At 35.9% G+C, this 18,256-nt stretch overlaps 2 protein-coding genes and 1 long non-coding RNA gene across 3 annotated transcripts; 1 reads left to right on the top strand and 2 right to left on the bottom strand.

Annotated features, from left to right (window-relative positions):
* Window positions 1-370: 370 nt before the first annotated feature.
* LOC107473958 (uncharacterized) lies at window positions 371-7,841 on the bottom strand. Its single transcript, XM_016093554.3, has 7 exons — window positions 7,565-7,841; window positions 5,646-5,818; window positions 4,910-5,106; window positions 4,181-4,261; window positions 1,803-2,042; window positions 1,218-1,295; window positions 371-1,108 (listed from the first exon to the last, which is right to left on the bottom strand). Exons 2-7 carry the CDS (start codon window positions 5,761-5,763, stop codon window positions 608-610), a joined length of 1,215 nt encoding a protein of 404 aa, XP_015949040.1. The 5' UTR covers window positions 5,764-5,818; window positions 7,565-7,841; the 3' UTR covers window positions 371-607.
* Window positions 7,842-14,675: 6,834 nt separating this feature from the next.
* Window positions 14,676-16,163, top strand: LOC110277680 (uncharacterized). The gene is made up of 4 exons (XR_008005973.1): window positions 14,676-15,082; window positions 15,576-15,753; window positions 15,846-15,930; window positions 16,010-16,163. It is a non-coding gene; the product is annotated as an uncharacterized LOC110277680 (long non-coding RNA).
* A 230-nt stretch (window positions 16,164-16,393) lies between these two features.
* LOC107473961 (pentatricopeptide repeat-containing protein At3g18020-like) lies at window positions 16,394-18,061 on the bottom strand. The gene is made up of 2 exons (XM_052257484.1): window positions 17,077-18,061; window positions 16,394-16,590 (listed from the first exon to the last, which is right to left on the bottom strand). The coding sequence occupies exons 1-2, from the start codon at window positions 17,993-17,995 to the stop codon at window positions 16,418-16,420; spliced, it is 1,092 nt and encodes a 363-aa protein (XP_052113444.1). The 5' UTR covers window positions 17,996-18,061; the 3' UTR covers window positions 16,394-16,417.
* Window positions 18,062-18,256: the final 195 nt, after the last annotated feature.

The following is an 18,256-nucleotide window of genomic DNA, read 5'->3' as shown; positions in this document are numbered from 1 at the left end:
TTGGGTTGTATATAGTGTGCCCTATGAAACACTTGAGTTTGGACCATCTTTATTTTCTTTGGGTTTGCTCGAAACATTTCAATCTTAATGTCTGACTTTTCTTTACCCCGGCAAATAGCATTGTAATTCTCTCTTTGGCCTTTGGCCCCGTTAATTACCAAAAAAAAAATATCTATTCTAAAGAACGTATTAAAACTGAAGTTAATAGTCAAAAAAATTCCTAGAGTTAATAGTCAATTAAGTTCCGAAAGATCAGCCATGTATCAAATTAATTCCGAAAAAAAATTTCAATGATTAGTTCTTGAAGAATATATTCGTACGTGGTGTTAGTCCTCCTGTCATCTCTTGTAAGTTTTGTTACGACACTGAAAAGAAAAAGGAGTTATTCTTGGACACTTGCATAACCAAATCATGTGAAAAAGTTCACATTACATGGCTAAATGATAAACAGCATAAATATTTACTGGTCATTCTAAGAATAATGCTGGGTTTTGAAATGCTCCCTACGAACTACATCACAGTGCCTATTCATATATCCATTGGGTTCAGCAAAGTTAGCATCTGTCAACACCAAAATATACAGTGCTCTTAACATTCCATTGTTGATTTACTGGAGACGAGAAGAGCTTCGGGTTACTCTCCTTGTACCGGGAACGCCGGGTAAAGATTGGGATTGAGATTCAGCAGATATTCCCACATTTGCATCGCCACTTCTATGAGTTTTACCCCTTTTGCGTGTCATTTCATTACCATGTTGGCTTCCGGTGCGTTCATTTGGCACATTCTCATCACATGATTCAGCCGCTTCATCCCCAGAATTCGTATTGGTTCTTTGCCTCGTTCTTCTAGAACCAGTTGGTAGTTTGCTTCCTCGAGGTTCATGCCCATCTTCAGTTGCCACGGCTTGCCTGGTTCTTCTAGAACCAGTAGCTTGTTGGCTTCCTCGAGGTTTATTCTCAACTTCAGTTGCCACGGCTTGCCTGGTTCTTCTAGAACCAGTAGCTTGTCGGCTTCCTCCGGGTTCATTCTCATCTTCAGTTTCCACAGCTTCTGTCTTGGGTACTGTATATGGCCATGAGGTACCACAACTTGGGCAAACTTTTTCCACCTAAACATGAATTAGTGGTAAAGATAAAACAAAAAATATTCATTTTATAAACAAAATGAATTGAAAAAAAAAAAGGGAACATTATAAACTTGCAACAAGAAAATAATACCTTTCTTCGGGAAAAAAGTTGCTTGAGGCAGTAGTGATGAATTCTTACTGTACAATTTTCGTTTCGGCATAACTCGGCCTGTCATATTAACTAATGAATAATCAGACGCAAAAGAGAAATAATGTGTTGCAAGTATTATTGATGCTAAGTATATAATTCAAATTTTCAATTTCTATTGTTTTTTCTTCCCACAATTCTACTACATAACATGTCTAGCTACTATTGTCTTGGGATCTTATCAGTGGTTCAAACAGGATGGATCAGAAATATATATCTCCGTATTGGTAATACAATTCAGACAGCATCACCATGTAGAAGAAATTATAACTGTATAACTCAACTTGCCCAAACGGTACTCAAATAGTTTTCAACAATAAAATAAGCACACAACACTTATCAATTTAATGAACCACTTGATTGTTTCTAACCAAATTATAATTTTATCAAGATTTCTTCTTTTGGAATTCCCACTTAAAATTTACAATGCATAGATTCCAGAAAAAGGATAAGCAGAAAGTCAAATGCCAATGCAACACAATCAAAACCAATGACAGAAAAAGAAGGAACTGTCACAAACAGGATAACCTTTACACCAGCTTCATTGCAAACTTGACATGATGGAATGTCATTATTCCGAAACCAACTGCGAAGATCAAGAAATGACTTCACTCCAAGTTTGATATGACCATCTTCAGTCACATGAAGCCACCTATCCCTCACAAGGTCATCTAGTGCCTTTTCCTTCTGAATTTTTGTGAAAGTTTTCAATGGATGTGGGATATTGGATTGGCTTCCTTGGGATTGTGGATCTATCGCGATCGAAACCTATAGAAAGACAACTTAATGTTATCGCCATAGTCAACATTTACAATTGATACGAAGCTGGTATGTAAACACACTTATATTGATATTCACAGTGAAAAAGTCCTTCAATACTGAAGCACAAAAGTTTTTAAAAAAATATAACACACAAAAAAAAATCAGCAAATAGAAGTCCCTTCTACCACAGTACCAGTATGCATTGATGCTAGTGCAAAAATGTGAGACCTTTTTCATAGATTGAATGCAACTACCCAGGAAGTGGTACAATATAATCTCGGCACACAAACTCCGTTATCTGACAGAAATTTTTATGCTTGGAAGTGCACACAGAATTAGTATTGAAAAATGACGGATCCCTCACTGAAAAACTAGTTCTTTGCAGTTGTGTTCAAATAAGATATACTAAGTTTTGTATCTTGGCCTCTTGGGACTAGCGTGTAAATTGTTGTGACGGAGGTAGCCTCAGTTATTAGATGTTCAATAATCACCGTGTTGTGGCATCTATGGTGGCTTGAAATCCTTCACGACAAAAATAATTTCAGCCACCAAAGAACTAGAAACAGTGAGACTAACAATTATTTAGAGAACAAAGGTACATCATTAATGATGCTATGAAAAATAAGTTACTGGCAGTGAATTACGACAAAAAGACTTGCCATCAAATAACCTATTTTGCTAAATTCCATTAAGACTATATTGCTATTGTAGCGGTTTAGTGAAAAGTCAAATAAAGAAACCAGAAAACTTGATGGCCTTCAATGTTTAGACAAGTCAAAAGATATGGCACAGAAACAAGTTCATTAAAGGCTCTAATAGAGGAAGGAGTTTGAATTGTGTTATTTGATCTATAAAGAATATGTTATGTTCTTTATGATAGGACGGCAAGATATGCCCAATTTCATAGAGGTGCCACAAAATGATTTACAAATAATAATAGGATTGTAACAAGGTCATTTTTTAATCTAAACCATTTTAATCTATGTTACACTTGCGGTACATAACCGGTCCCAAGCCCGGATAAAGGAGGAGGGTTGTATTAGGTCTTCGACAACCAACATAAAAATATAGTCGAACCCCCATGCCATGACATGTTGGATTGTCCACATCAAAGAGCTAGTGCCTCAGTTAATGCATACATTTACTTAATGTGATAGGCCTAGTTGATGCAGGGAGAGAATGGTGAAATAAATTCATGTGTGTTAATTGAGAAGGGCTTCACAGTCAAGTAAAGCATGACAATGAAAGTGGAGTCGAATTAGTGGGATGAGACCAAACAATATTTGAAAGATGAAAATTGGGGATAATGTCCCACAATTTGTTAACTGTATTCTCACTATCCAATTTAATGATAAATTAGTGATGTTTATCATTGATTGATCATGTTCAGATTGAGCTACATGTAGGAAAGGAAGAAAAAAAGATGACAAGGGCTGATTAATATGAAAATATATGGGTGCGACTATTCTAATGTGATGAGGTGTTGATACAAAATGCAAAGGTCCAATCGCTATTTATAATTATATAACGTACGAGAATCATAGCTCTAACACAAAAAGAGCACCAAAAATAACAAAGACAGACCAAAAAAGAAATGTAATAGAAGACAAGCCACAAGAAAAATATTGGGTAGCCAAATACAGGAGAAACACTGAAGAAAAAATAGAAGAGGTTCAATTTGTATGAAACTCTAGCATAATAGTCACATAAACCACAAAAGATAGCACCACTCTTATACCATATTGAGATTATGGACTTTAGGCAGTAAAGGAAAAATAGAAGAGAAAATTAAGACTATCAGTAGTATAAAAATATATAGGTGTGGTATTCTTGAGTATGCTGTGCTATGATACAAAAACAAAATACAAAGCACTATTCCCTATTTATAATAATATTACAAAACCAAATCTTATTTAGATGAAGAAACAAATCTGAAGTATAAGGAAATATAAACATGAATCTAAGAGATAAACTTAGATAATGTAATATTTTAAGATATGATATGAGACATTATGTGATACTATAAGATACAGTATAGACATTTCTAAATTTCCAACATATTTGTACATCTCAAGCATTTACAGCTATAAATGTAAACAGATCCAATTTTTTATGAGCAAAAAGTGTAGGTATCTATTTGTAACCTGACTGTCCAAACGAAGATTCAGAGCATCAATGCTAGATACAACACCACTTGCCATGGCATCTTGTGCTATCACTTCCATCTGTTGTTTGTCATTGAATAGCAAAATAATAATTATCCCCATTAATTTACCAAAATAAATAAATAAATAATATTCATATCACTCTCCCATCTCTCTTCTCAGTATTCAACCGATATGGTTCATACATCAAGTGCGAGGTCTGAATCAAATTAGTTATTATTAAATCCTTACCTTGGGATCTAGAAGGTCCCTGAATTCAAGGATTAAGTAACCAATGAGGGATAATATAGGATGGTGTAAGGTATTTGCAGTTTCTGGATGCTACAAAGGAAAATTTCTAGCTAATTTCTTACTTCTCCGATCTCACACAAAGACATCCTGTTTATGATACATTATATATAATATATGATTTGATTACCCCACTATTCCATGTGACCAGGTCTAACAAAAGCAACCTAGACTCAAACAAATTTCAATCCTTAATCATTAGATTTCAATCTTTCCCACATATATCAATCCTAAATACATACATATTACTCTCACTTCAAATGAATTACACACTGTACCAATGATTTTTGATATTCACACAATTGCTACACACAAATATTCAACATCTCATGCAAAGATATTTACAGAACCTAGTACTTGTTCTACATAGCACACACAAATAGAGATTGGAGAAACACTTGCAAGTACAGCTAAACTTACAAGAGCCTTATAAAAAGCAATTTCAGGGATTGTATACTTCGTTCCAAGCTTTGATTGTTCGTCAGAGACTGTATTGACCACACCATAATAGATTTGGCCATCATATTGATCTATGCAGGCACGCAACTCAAAATTAACAAAAGTAAGTTCCATATTTATCTTCAGAATAAACTCATCAAATAGCTTCCGATCAGTGCCTACACCGAGGTAATTGCCATTAAGGTCATGAGAAAAAAACAAGTTAACAAATACACATGAAATGCAAATATTCCAAACTACAAATCAAAAAATGAAAAAATTAATCACAAGAGGAACCCTTTCTAGTTGGAAGATACAAAACCATTTCAGCCCTTTTCTTCCATCTACTTGAGCTTTTGGTGAGAGATTATTCATGATAACCTATCAAAGGCTCTATGATCAAGAAGTCTAAAGTTTGATTCTTGATCTCTCATTCTTCTAAATAGAAGTTAAATTTCAGCATGAATTTTCCACACTCTAGCCAAACAGAAACTCTAATTTGAGTTCACATGCTAGATAATAGATATAAAACATTCATGCCTTTACCCAACACTTGAGCTTTTGGTAGAGATGGTTCGTTAGTCATTATTTAAAAACTCTCAACTTCATTCTTAGTGTTCATCATACCACACTAGACTGGATCATAAGTTTAGAACTTAACTTCAAAAACCATGTTTGATTTTTTTAATGTAAACTATAAAATTTTAAAAAACAAAACCTGGGCTTTTCTTAGTGAGTTCCTTGAACATTGAGTGCAAATCGTTCTCTTTGAGTGGACCTCGTGACAACAAAGCTTGAATTACGGCATGGTGCCTCCAGGTTAACCCACCTGACATCTTTTCTCAATGGTGAGTATATGTCTACAGCTGTCCAATTTTTCTTACTGTAGATCTGCAAAATTTCAGATTTATCAATGAAAGTTACTAATCATGCATGCTAAAACTTAAAAGGCTACAATTGCAAGAACAATTCAACTAAAATGAAAGAACAATTCCTTAATTTCAGGAATTGAGAAAACCCAATTTCTGAACCACTGAACCATACTCAGTAATCCAGCATTAAGGTGATGTTAGTCAAATAAAACCAACTTTTTTAAGTCCAAATGGTTTTATTGTGGGCACTTATATGGCCATCAACTTCTCCTTCAAGTGGTAACTTCATACTCTACGAATTAAAGGAGCAGTGTTGGCCAAGAAGCCATAAGGATGAAAAGAGCTGAAGAGCATCAATGCCTTAGTCTCCTCCTTGAAATTATGCCCTGCCTTGGAGCAACTTTCTTTTACGGTAGGTTAATCAGTTAATTAATGAATCGTATCATACTATTGCTTTTTTGCAGTATCTCTTAACTAATTAACTGATATATGTTCATCACTATTTTGGATGCAGATTGATCCTAAGAGTTATTCATATTGGGGTTCAAGGACAAAGTTTTCATACTTAAAGTAAGCAACTAAGTACAGGGAACTGCAGCAACTAAGGCTGACAAGGTTAACGGGATTTACAAATAGAGTGGAGGAAATATCAGTAGCAAAAAGATTTATTGGACTAGTAGTCATGAAGGGAAATATTACAAAGATAGAGACATTAGATGGGACTTACCTAGATTAGGCCAAGGGTGTATATGGGCCGGGTAAAACCGGGTTTGTCCTAACCCAGGTAGGCCCGGCCCTAAATATGTACCAGCCTACCAGGCCTATTTTTTAGACCCTAACCTGGTCCGAGATACAATGAAACCTAAACACTTTATAGCCACAATTATACCGGGTGAAAACCGGGCCTTTAATCATTCTTTACAGATTTTACTACGAATTCAAACTCAGTGTATGCCTTTTATCAAGCAGAGCATTCTTTAATCTTCACGGGGTAAAAGTTCCCCAAGTATGCCAATATGAAGCCAATCCCTACATAGATCTAATCGAAATTGATTGTAGAACCACTACTGATATTTCAAGTCCAAATACATTGATAATTAGAAACATATCAGGAAGTAGAAATTCATAACAGAAACTTCACCAAGCAACCTAAATCAATTTTCTCCTTCAGGAAAATAATAAAATAAAAAAAAATAAAAAAATAGAAAGAACCAGTACACCGTATACAAGCTTTGATATTCTTTTTCCAAGGGTTGATATAAGCAAGGTTATCAAACACGCGAGTATAAATATACTCGTGGAACTGACCTAGACTCGACTCATAGACTCATACACAAGTTTACCTATTATGATTTTTTTTAAAAATATGTATATAATATATAATATATATTTACTCAAATATAGGCATTCAAAATTAACAATTTCAACCTCAAAACACATAATAAGTTAAAATAGTACTACAATTATAACAAGTTCTAGAACACATACAGTAACACTGTAATTTGCTAAAATTGCAACTGCAATAGCTTTCAGTGACATGAATCAACATCATTCTCCAACAGAACTAAAATAAATTCAACCTTTTTTCCCTTGCAAATTACAATTATGAAAAATGAATTAACAATTATCAGAATTCAGACAAGCAGAGTTCAGACTATCACAGAACAACTAAAAAATTTAAGTCAGTAACAACTAACAACTAAAAATGCAGTAAGTCAGCAAGAAACTCAAGTAACAACTATGAAATTGTTTTTAAAAACCATACCTGAATGGAGCGGAGAAGCAGCGCAGTTGTGCAGGCAGGGAAACGGCGCAGTCGTGCAGGGACGTCTGGACGTGTGCGGCTATGGACGAACGAACGACGGCAGCGCGGCGGACGGCAGAGATTCGACGTGCATCAAAGCAGAACAGAGAGCGAGAATGCGAAAGTAAGGAGAGGCAAAGCAGAGAGTAGAGAGCGACGTGCGTCTGTGCGCGAAGCCGAGCAGACGAAGGAGAACGCAGGCGACCGGCGGAGAACGGCGACGAACGGCAGACGGCAGAGGTCATTTAGAAAAATTAAGGACTAAATTGAATACCGATTTAAAATTCAGGGACTATTTTGGGCATTTACTCAAAACTAATATCTGTCCAAGTTTACGAATTAATTGGCGAGTTTAACAACAAAAAATACCTGACCAAAAAAAAAACAACAATAAATAGAAAAACGAAAATGTTATTTTTCATTTAAATTTTAACTTTTGGTCAACCTTTAAATTTAATAATATATTATTTTAAATTTTTTATACCTACTTTTACAATTAATATAAAATGAAAGTTATTTATTTTTTATTTTTTTTTACTCTAAAAGCTGAATAAAAAATAATTTTTAAAAAATATCTATTTGCGCCGAAATAAAAATATATTTGATAATATCTTATAAGTTCCTGACATTTGAAGATTCAATTATCGGGAATAATTTTATAAGAGTATCAGAGCTAAGAGCATCAGAGCTAAACAAAGAGAATAAATCAACAATAGCCAAAAGTTTAGAACAACAAATTACCTTTATAATTATAAGGATTAAGTACGATTTTGGTCCTTAAAATAAGGGTTGAAAATTTTTTTCGTCCTCGACCTTTTTTCACTACAAAATAATTCCAAAGATTTAACTTAGTTTTAAAATCGTCCTTCGGACAAAAATGTCATTCCCCCTTCTTCCCAAAATCAACTAACGCAGAACCAGAAGCTAAACCAGACGTTGGAGCAAAAGCAGAAGCAACACCAATAAAACAATCAACCAGAAGCACAACAACAACAATAACAATAATTGGATAATGAAATTAGCAAAAGGACAACAACAAAACCAAGAACCCAGAAGATAATGAAATCAGAAGATCAACAACAACAAAAACCCAGAAGAAGAAGAATCCAAAAACATCATCATCAAAAGAAACACTAGAAAATCATTATCATCATCGTCAAGAACCAAGAAAAACAAGAACCAGAAAAACAAGAACCCAGATGCAGAACTCAGAACTCAGAAAACAAAAAAATCATCATCATGCAATTACTATAATCAGAAGCAATTACTAATTTACTATAATCAGAAGCAGTATCACCAATAATAAATTAACAACAACAATTGTGAAGGGTGAATCAATAATGGTGAATCAACAATGATGAAGCAACAACAAAAGCAAAAATAAAAACAGAAATAGAAGCAGAAGGCAGAAAGCATAAGCAGAAAAGCAGAAGCAACAACAGGGCTCGATAGCGACGGGACCTCACTCCAATGGCGGCGACGGGACAAGGCTCGAGCGCGACTGATGACGGCGGTTCGCGATGAGGACGACAGCAGGACGTGGCTGGACGCGGTCTTCATCAGCGCCTTCGTGCTTCTCTTCTCTTCCTCTCCGCTTCTCTTTCTCTCTTTCTCTACTTGCAGTGATGCGAATCCAAGCCAGCGGTGACGCCAGCGAACTGCATTTGTACTGGTGCGACGACGGAGAGGAGCTGTAGCGGTGGTGGATGGTGGTTTCGGTGGTTTCGCTGGCATGTCCTCCCCCCTTCTCCTTCCCCCTTCTTCTTCCCTGCCCCCACCCTCTGCGTGATTCCCCCTTCCCCTTCCCTTTTGTTTTCTTTCTTTTTTTTATTTTATAATTTTTTATAATTTTTTAATGAAGGGTAATTTAGTAATAAAAAAATAAAATTGGTAAAAAAGGATAATTTTAAAATAAACTGAAATTTTGGAGACCATTTTGTAGCAAAAAAAGGTCAGAGACAAAATCGATTTTCGATCTCTACATTGAGAATCAAAATCGTACTTAACTCTAATTATAATAACAAGTTCAGAACAAATCAAGTACGGGCTTATAGCTGGATATGATCCTTTTTACTGAAATGGAGTTAATACTTGTCCCAAACCCCCAAAAGGCCAAAACACCTTGTTGATTTGAACATTGTAAGCAACTTTATTCCGATTTATGAGCCACTATTGGCTTATCTATGGTAGTAGTAAATAGTAATACCCGGTACTAAAGTAGACACTGTCCTTGTATGTGTCCTTTTTGTCCTCAGTTATTTTAATCGGACATCTTTGGAAGAACTAATTAAATATATTAAGCTATATTGTATGTATAGTAGGGTTGAGTACGGATAGTGGGTATCTTATTATCTATCTGAATCTGAACCAAACTAATTAAATTGGTTCTAGAACTAACAGGTAATTGGATCCGGTCCGAATCAAACCAATGCCTCTCTCTAGTAATTAGTTCGGGTAACGGTTATGGAGTTCGGAATCCGAACCAACTTGTGGACCCGACCACATATTAATTAAATAAAAAATAAAAATTTAAAAAATATAGATATGCCTTTTAATGATTTTGAGTTTCTTACCCAATAAAGTTATAACCCTAACACTAGCAGCGGTTTTCTCAAAGTTACGAAAACCAAACCGATCAATAAACCGGTAAGGTCACTGGTTTAATGGTTCACTGATTCGACAAAAATTCAACCGGGATTCAACCGATTTAATTAAATATTAAAAAAAAATAGAAAACCTATGTATATAAATATATAAATTCAATAATTTCTAACTTAATAAAATTCAAAATTTCACAATTTCACATAATAAATTATCTATAATTTAATATTAGAAGTTCACAAACAATTTCAAACATCAAAATTCATAACTCAAAATAATCAAAGCGCACATAGTGACAAACACATAATGTTCTACTATCAAAAAATCGTTAACAAATAAGTTTTCAACTTTCACAAAATCCTGTTAAACATATATACATGACTATTGACTGACAAAAAGTAGAATTGCAACCAAAATAAAGAGTGCATCTGGAGCAAGTGGGAAAGTTTTATAGAAAAGCAATCCTACTAGAACTTGTCCAAATTGTCAACATGTTATTGATAACAGTGATGTATGTGTATATCTTGTACAATCTACCATTTCATTTGAGGTTCTATATATTAACACATATGCTCTGTACTTCTATGTGGATATTGCACATGTGTGTGTAAGGTTGGAATACAAATTGCAACTGAGAAGTGAAGATCATATAACTAACAGAGAGCGATAGAGAGCTCGAAGCTCAGACACAGAGAGAGTGAGTGAGAGAGAGAGCGCGCGCTTGAAGAGATGACGATCGACCGGGCAACCTTCGCAATAGTGATGCCACGGGGTCAACGCTTCCTTCGTGCGACAGTAACGAGAAGAGGAAAGATGAGAAGGGATTGGCGATGAGAAGAGCGCGATGGCACCCATGATTCCCGCCGGCAGCGAAAGCACCATCTACCGGAGAGGAAGAGTTCGGCCATGGGAGATTATGATGGTGGGCTGGAGGCTGGGTTTAGGTTAGGGTAAGGTTTCTGATTCTCAAAGATGAGAGAAATAGGTGGGGGTGGCGTGGGAATGACGCGTTAGAGCTTATATACCCGAACCAAAAATCCTAGAAAAAAGCTGGTCAGTTTTGGCGGTTCACTGGTTAAATAGCAAAGAAAAAAAAGAAAAATGAAAAGATCAAAAGAAAATCAAAGTTGCAAATCTCTGAGTATCAATGGTTAAAGAGCCTAGTTATGTGTTTGTGGTATTGATTATCCAAGGATAGGGCTCCGGTAATTAGATCCGAGGGGTGCTTCGTCACCCGGTAACATGGGCCAACTGATCCGGAATTATCGATCCAAAGCCCACAATTAAGAATTTCCTTGAGACAAAATATTTAGAAGCCCAAAGAGACTCTAGACATCGATGTCTGGGAATTTAAAGTCTTTAGCTATATGCTTGTGGTGCGACCGTGTCAAGAAGAGGCTTGGGTAACTAGATATGTGGAGTGCTTTATCACCCGGTAACTTGGATCAACTAGCCCGGGATTATTGATCAAAAGTCCACTATCAAAAGTTGTCTTGAGACTGAACACTTAGAGTTGTCAACCAAAAGGCTCTCTCTATTATAAATAAAGAATTCAAGAATCAATCAAAGCTAAAGGAAAGAAATCTCATATTATCATCCAAGCTTCAGTTCTAAAGGATTCCTCACTCTCAAGACTTCAATATTCATTAAGAAAGAAGAGAATCTATTTATAATCACATGGTTTGCTAAACCCCACCCTCAAGAAGAACATGAACTTCAAGAAGATTCAATTCTCTTCCATTCAATTATTTTCTTTCCTTTTCCTTTTGCTTGAGGGCAAGCAAAGTTTTAAGTTTGGCATTGTGATGTGCTCACATCATTAGTTGTTTTTCTTACTTTCATTCATTGTTTTCTTTGGTTTAATTACAGTCTTATCTTCTAATCTTGTCACTTTTAAGTGTTTTGTACTATTAAGATATTTGCTAAGTATTTTTAAGGAATTATGATTAAAAGACAGGTAAATCAAGTGGCAAATTAAAGGTTAATCAAGGAGCAAGTTTAGCATGAAGAACCACGAGCCAATAATACAAGGATCAAGCCATACAAAGAAGCATAGAACAGGGAGTGCCATGCCTTGGAGGAGAGGAAAGAGGGTGTGCCACGCCCTAGCATCATCAAGTCCAGTCGTGCCATGCCCTCAGGAGAAGTCACCCAATATGCCATGCCAGGCACCATGCATGCCATGCTCTAACACAAGAAAGAGGGGAGTGTCATGCCCATGAAAAAGAACACAAGAGCATGCCATGCCCTATGGAATCAGGCAAGGGCGTGCCACGGGAGAGCAGTGGGCGTGCCACACCCTAACCCAATTTCAGGCCCTGGGAGTATTGTCCAATTTAGGTGTGCCACAAGGAGTCATGGGTGTGCCACACTAGCCTAAATTTGTCTTGTCTGATGTTGACTCATCACAAGTCTAACCTTAAAGATTTTATTTTAATTTTGAAGATTAAAGAAGATTTTGTAATTAATTAGTTCTGAATTTCTTTTAATTCTATTTTGACATTTAAGATTTAAATTAATTAGAGATGATCTTAATTATTCTTATTAAGATAAAATTACAATTTGAATTTAAATTAGAAAAACCTAGGTATAACAAGTGAATTACATTCACAAAGGAGGCATCGAGCTTTCTCCGCAGATTTTTCATCTTTGTGTTTTTGCATTCTTCATGAATCACTAATTCTTTGTCAAAGGGTTAGGGGCTTTGTTTTTGTTTCTATGAATTATTAATCTAAGTTTCTTTCTATTTTAAAGCTTGCATTGATCTGTTTATGATTGAGTATTTCATTCTTCATCCTTAAAGAATTAGTAGTGTTGAATGGTTGCTAATCCTATTTTGAATTCACTTACTGATTCGACAAAGCATATATCCAAATTGTACTTGAAAACTCTTTCTAAATTGACTAGACATAGCGTTTTAAAAGTGTGCGACACAGCAAATGACTTTTTTTACCCTACTCTTGAATACATGACATATAATTCAGATTAGGACGATTTTCGAAAATTGTGTTTTCATATAAGATTCAATTGGACAGAACTAGCTTGGTTACATGACATATAATCCGACTTAAGGACTATTCTTGAATCTTATGTGGAATTGAATCAATTTTTGTACTTAACTTCGGTTAATCAACTAACCAAGACATTGGCTTTTGATTAACTAAGGAAAAACTGAGGAGTCAAGGAATTGAAAATTGGTTAATTAAGATTCGTCGTAAACGATCCTTGCTTGCTTTGAACAGAGAAAACTAAGTTTAATTCTTCTGAAGACTTAAGCCTCTCCAAAACCCTTGACTTCTCCATCATATATATTTTCCTCTAACAATCACATGTACTGTCTCAAGCAAGTTAAAACCCTAGTCTTCAAGTTTCTTCAAGATTTTACTCTTCCAACAAGTCTTCAAGATTTCAGCACTCAACAGTTCTAAGTTTTATTGATCTAATTAGTATAATTTTATATTTGCGTGCTCAATTCTGTTAATTCTCGTGAAAATGATATCCACTCACCGTAATATTACTTGAACGATCCGACGCGCTGATATCCATGAACTCTACTTTTTGCTCATCATAGTGATTAACCCTTTTAGGTCTCATTCTTGAAATATGACTAAATATTTACGGTGTCGTAATGTATATTTTTTAAACATTAGATACATTTTACATTGTATCATAACAAACATTTAAATTTTCTTTTTGTATTTTTTAATTTTGATATTGACAGCACAATAGTATATATTTTAACCATTGAAACTTGGTGTGTTAACCAGTCTGGAGGACAGCTTCATCCCAACAAATAGGAGCCTCATGTTTTTGGTTCCATGGGACACGCGTTCAACAATCGAATGACTAGATTTGAATTACAAGAAATCAAACTCTCATAATTTAATCTGAGCCTTAGATTTGGGTACCATGGGACACGCATTGTGCATGTGTCTGGTGGCTGTTCTCTTCTTCTCCCTCGATAGTAACTTTAGATTTATGTTTCAAGCCCAATTGGTAAATAATTTAAATAAGTTTTTTTAGAAAATGAGATTAAAATATAAGAAATTTTATTAATAGCAGCTTATAAATAAGTTATTTTGTGTTTGGATTTTTAGTTATAAAAGTACTTATTTTAAAATTGTAGCGTTTGGATAAATAACTCAAAAGATAAATTTTTTTTATAAAAGAGAATGAATATTAAAATAACGATGATAACAAACACTTTTCAATATTAAATGTTGATTTTACATAATCTAATCACTAATATTGTGTATGATATGGTAGGTGAAAAAAATAAATATAAAATGTGTGTCAATGTATATTTTATTGCTGTTTTTTATTTTTTATTTTTATTTCTATTAGAACTCTCTTCTCCTTTATTGAGGTCAAGAACTTGTTATGATTAACTATGAAAATAATAATAAGCTATAAAATTACGGCTGCGGATTCGTTACTCCTACTTTTATGTGGGAGTAACATTAACCATCATAAAAATATTTATAAATAGCACTCTGTTTTTGTATTTTTGGAAGAATTTATAATTAAACATTTACCCCTGTATTTTTTCTTTTTACACATTCTTCCTTTTTCTTTTAATCAGTTTCAAAAGAGACGAGACATTTGGCTCTGCTAGGGTTCTTGCCTCCTTCTACCAAGTCGCTGGTTCTTTATTCCTCTCCCTCTGTGGTCCCTATCTCTGATCATCGTGCACCGTCGTTGGTTCTCTGCTTCTCACCGTGCGCCGTCGCTACTGCTCTGCTCCTCCCCATGTCTCGCGTTCGTTGGTGGGTGATCTCGCCATGTCTTGCTTCCGTGTCTGCTCGAAGTCGAAGCAACATTTCTTCTCTTGTCTGGACTCACTCTGGCTCTCTGCTTTAGTTCGGTAGTTCAATTCAGGTATCTCTCAATTTAGTTTCTTTCTTCTCGAAGTTTCAATTTTTCAATTAAGAAATGGAAATAATATGAAAGAGTCTAATCTGCCGCCGTGCAAAACGCCGTTTTTCGCTCCTGCGAGCTTCTCCTCCTTCCTGGAGCTTTTGCTCTGGTAGCTTCTCCTTATCCATTAACGTGCCTTCGCCTCCTCGATCTGTTTCTCAATTTGCGTTCTAACTTCTCACTTTTAGATCTGTAACTAAATTCACATCCTCTTGTTTTGATTACTTCAATGATTGTTATATGCTAATTATTCTAATTACATCATCTCTTAATAATATTTTTGATTTCGATTTTGAATTCACTCTTAATTATTTTTTCTAGCATTTCATCTTTCATGAGGCTTTGATAATTGACTGGATGCTCTTTATTTCTAACTCTGTATGTTCTCCAGTTTTTCGGCTGCATAGCAAATGTTTTGCTGATAATCTGTTTCCCTGTCTCCTTACTTTTGCAGCCTTCCCCAATTAAATCTTGTGTAAAATATGGATGATGGACTGCTGAATCTTTATTGCTGTTTTTGGTATTTTATTTATTTAAATTTTTTCGTGGCTAGTCTGATAGGATGTCCTTAAAATTTGTAGTATTTTAGGCTGCAGATTGGAGTAGTGCTACTTCCCTTTATGAACAGGCTGGTAAAACAACATTATTTATTCATACCTTAAATTCTGATAATATAGATAGAGATGTATGAAAATTAAAGCATGTAACTCTTTAATTTTGGCAGCTAATCGATTTAGAGTTGCCAAGGATTATGAGAGATCAAAAGCAGCATATGAGAAAGCTTCCAAGGGACAAGAGATGCTTGCTTCGTATCCTTATTTATAACTGGTTGTTCTATAATCACTGTGAAAGGATTCTGTGTTTCTGTGTCCTTGACAAGTAAACCAGCCCTTGGGATGCAGCTAAGCACATGGAATCAGCTGCTAATATGGCAAAGGAACTCAGAAACTGGAGAGAAGTTGTGAGCTTCTCTCGAAAGGGCGTCGGAATTGTACATTGAGTGTGGGAGGCCACAACCTGCATAAGATGCTCTTGCAAAGAGAGCCCGGTATTGTTTGGTTTCTGTTTTCATTTTCAGTATTCTATGCTTTAAGGATTTTGTTAAAGAACAAGTGAAAACAAACAAAATGAACTTTATGGCTTGGAGATGCTGAATTATGTAAATGATATGTAGCTTTCTTTATTTAAAAATAATTACTTGTCCAAAGGCACAAATGTAGGATTGAAGCATGCAACATACATCAATTCAAGACGGTATCAATCCCACCAAGGTCTAAAAAATGGCAGCACCATCCATCAAGTACCAAGTGAAGCTCTGTCATAGAGTGCTGACAAATTTCGATCTTCAAAATGATTGTGCGTCCTCACTTTGCCATGTAGCTTGTCAAGAATCCTCCATGTCACACAATCAGGTGTGAGTTTATTCCTTTTCATCTCTCTAACAATATGGTAAGCCTCCCTTTTCAAACCTAGATTGCAAGCACAATTGATCACAATATTATAACTAAATATATTTGGAGACACCCCAGAATCTACCAGTTCATACAAAAAATGACAAGCTTCATTAAAGTTATTGGTGCGACAGAACCCTTTTAGAATTGCTGCATAAACAAAATTATCATGAATCCCTGAAGGCCATATAACATTATGCCAAAAATTCTTCGCTTCATCTATTTGGTTAGATTCACATAGACCATTTACCACAACAGTATAAGTGGTACTATCTGCAGTAATGCCATTACTTGCCATATTATTGAAGGCCCTCAATGCATCATTTGGCCTCTTTAGTTTGAATAGGCCTCGGAGAAAAGCATTATATGTCGCAATACTCAATCTTACACCATTTTCAAGCATTACTTTATGGAGCAACTCAACAGCTTCATCAACTCTTGCAGTGTCCAATAAACCAGAAATTATAGTAGTGAAGGTCACAACATTGGGAGCGGAAAATTTACCACTCAACATGTCCTGTAATACCGTTAGAGCTTCATCAATCCTCCCCACCTTGCAAAATCCATTGATAACTGTGTTAAGTGTGATCACATCTGCATGACACTGGCTTTGAAGCATGAGCACAAGCACATTCAAGAGTTCAGTTGGATTATCCACAATACAAAGAGCTCTTAAATAGGTGTTGTAAATCCTAGTCTTGTCGACGCCTTCCCTACTTAGCATGTGTTCAAGAACTTTCCTTGCCTTGTCCACATCCAGCACTTGGCAAAGAGCTTCCACCAACACCTTGTAGGTATGCTCAGAAAGCAAGAATCCGAATTCAGCTTCCTCTAATAACTGATAAGCTCTCATACAATCACCATCCTTGCTAAGCCCATGTATAATATAATTATAACATGCTACACTCGGAACTAATCCTCTCTTCCTCATTATATACACAATCCTAGCAGCCGCATGATACCTCCCAACCTTGCAGAGTGAATCTATCATCTGTCCATATGCAACCTCCTCACACAAACTGCCCCCTAATGCAAACTCCTCGGCTATCCTAAACAATTCATTGAAGAACCCTCCCCTACACAGAGAATCAACCAGATTTGCAAAGGCTGCCATCTTCATCGAAGCCTCCCTTTCAACCCTCATCTTCTCCCATAACTGGCACATCATTCCCTTTGCTCCTTCTATATCCCTCATCCTAAGAAACCCGCCGACTAAAACACTATAAGTCAAAGAATTTGCCGCAATACCACTATCAAGCATTTCATCAAACACCTTGCGGGCATCACCAATTCCACCAATTAAGCAGTACCCATTAATGAGAGTAGTATAAGAAACCACATTGGGGCAATGCCCTCTACCCTTCATGTCGAAGAACAGTATGTGAGCTTGTTGGGGTTGACCGAACCTGCAAAAGTGATCCATTAAGCGGTGATAGGTGACAATGGAGGGAACAAAGCCGTGGTTAGCTTGGATCAAAGAAAGGGCACAAGCCCAAGTTCGGTGCGGTTGGAGGTGCGGTGGTCAGGGAGGAAGCCGGAGGAGAGGAAGAGGGAGAAGATGTTGTGGGCTTCATCGAAACGGTGGGCGTCACAGAGGGAGTGGATGATGGCGGCAAGGTTGCGGTTGTGGAAGGTGGTGGTGGAGTGGTGGTGTTGTCCATGTTGAATGGTGTGGTTGTGGATG

This window comes from Arachis duranensis, chromosome 2, assembly GCF_000817695.3.
Source record: "Arachis duranensis cultivar V14167 chromosome 2, aradu.V14167.gnm2.J7QH, whole genome shotgun sequence".
Lineage (NCBI taxonomy): Eukaryota > Viridiplantae > Streptophyta > Magnoliopsida > Fabales > Fabaceae > Arachis > Arachis duranensis.
The sequence above is the reverse complement of the archived record's forward strand: the minus strand, read 5'-3'. Positions and strand labels throughout refer to the sequence as shown.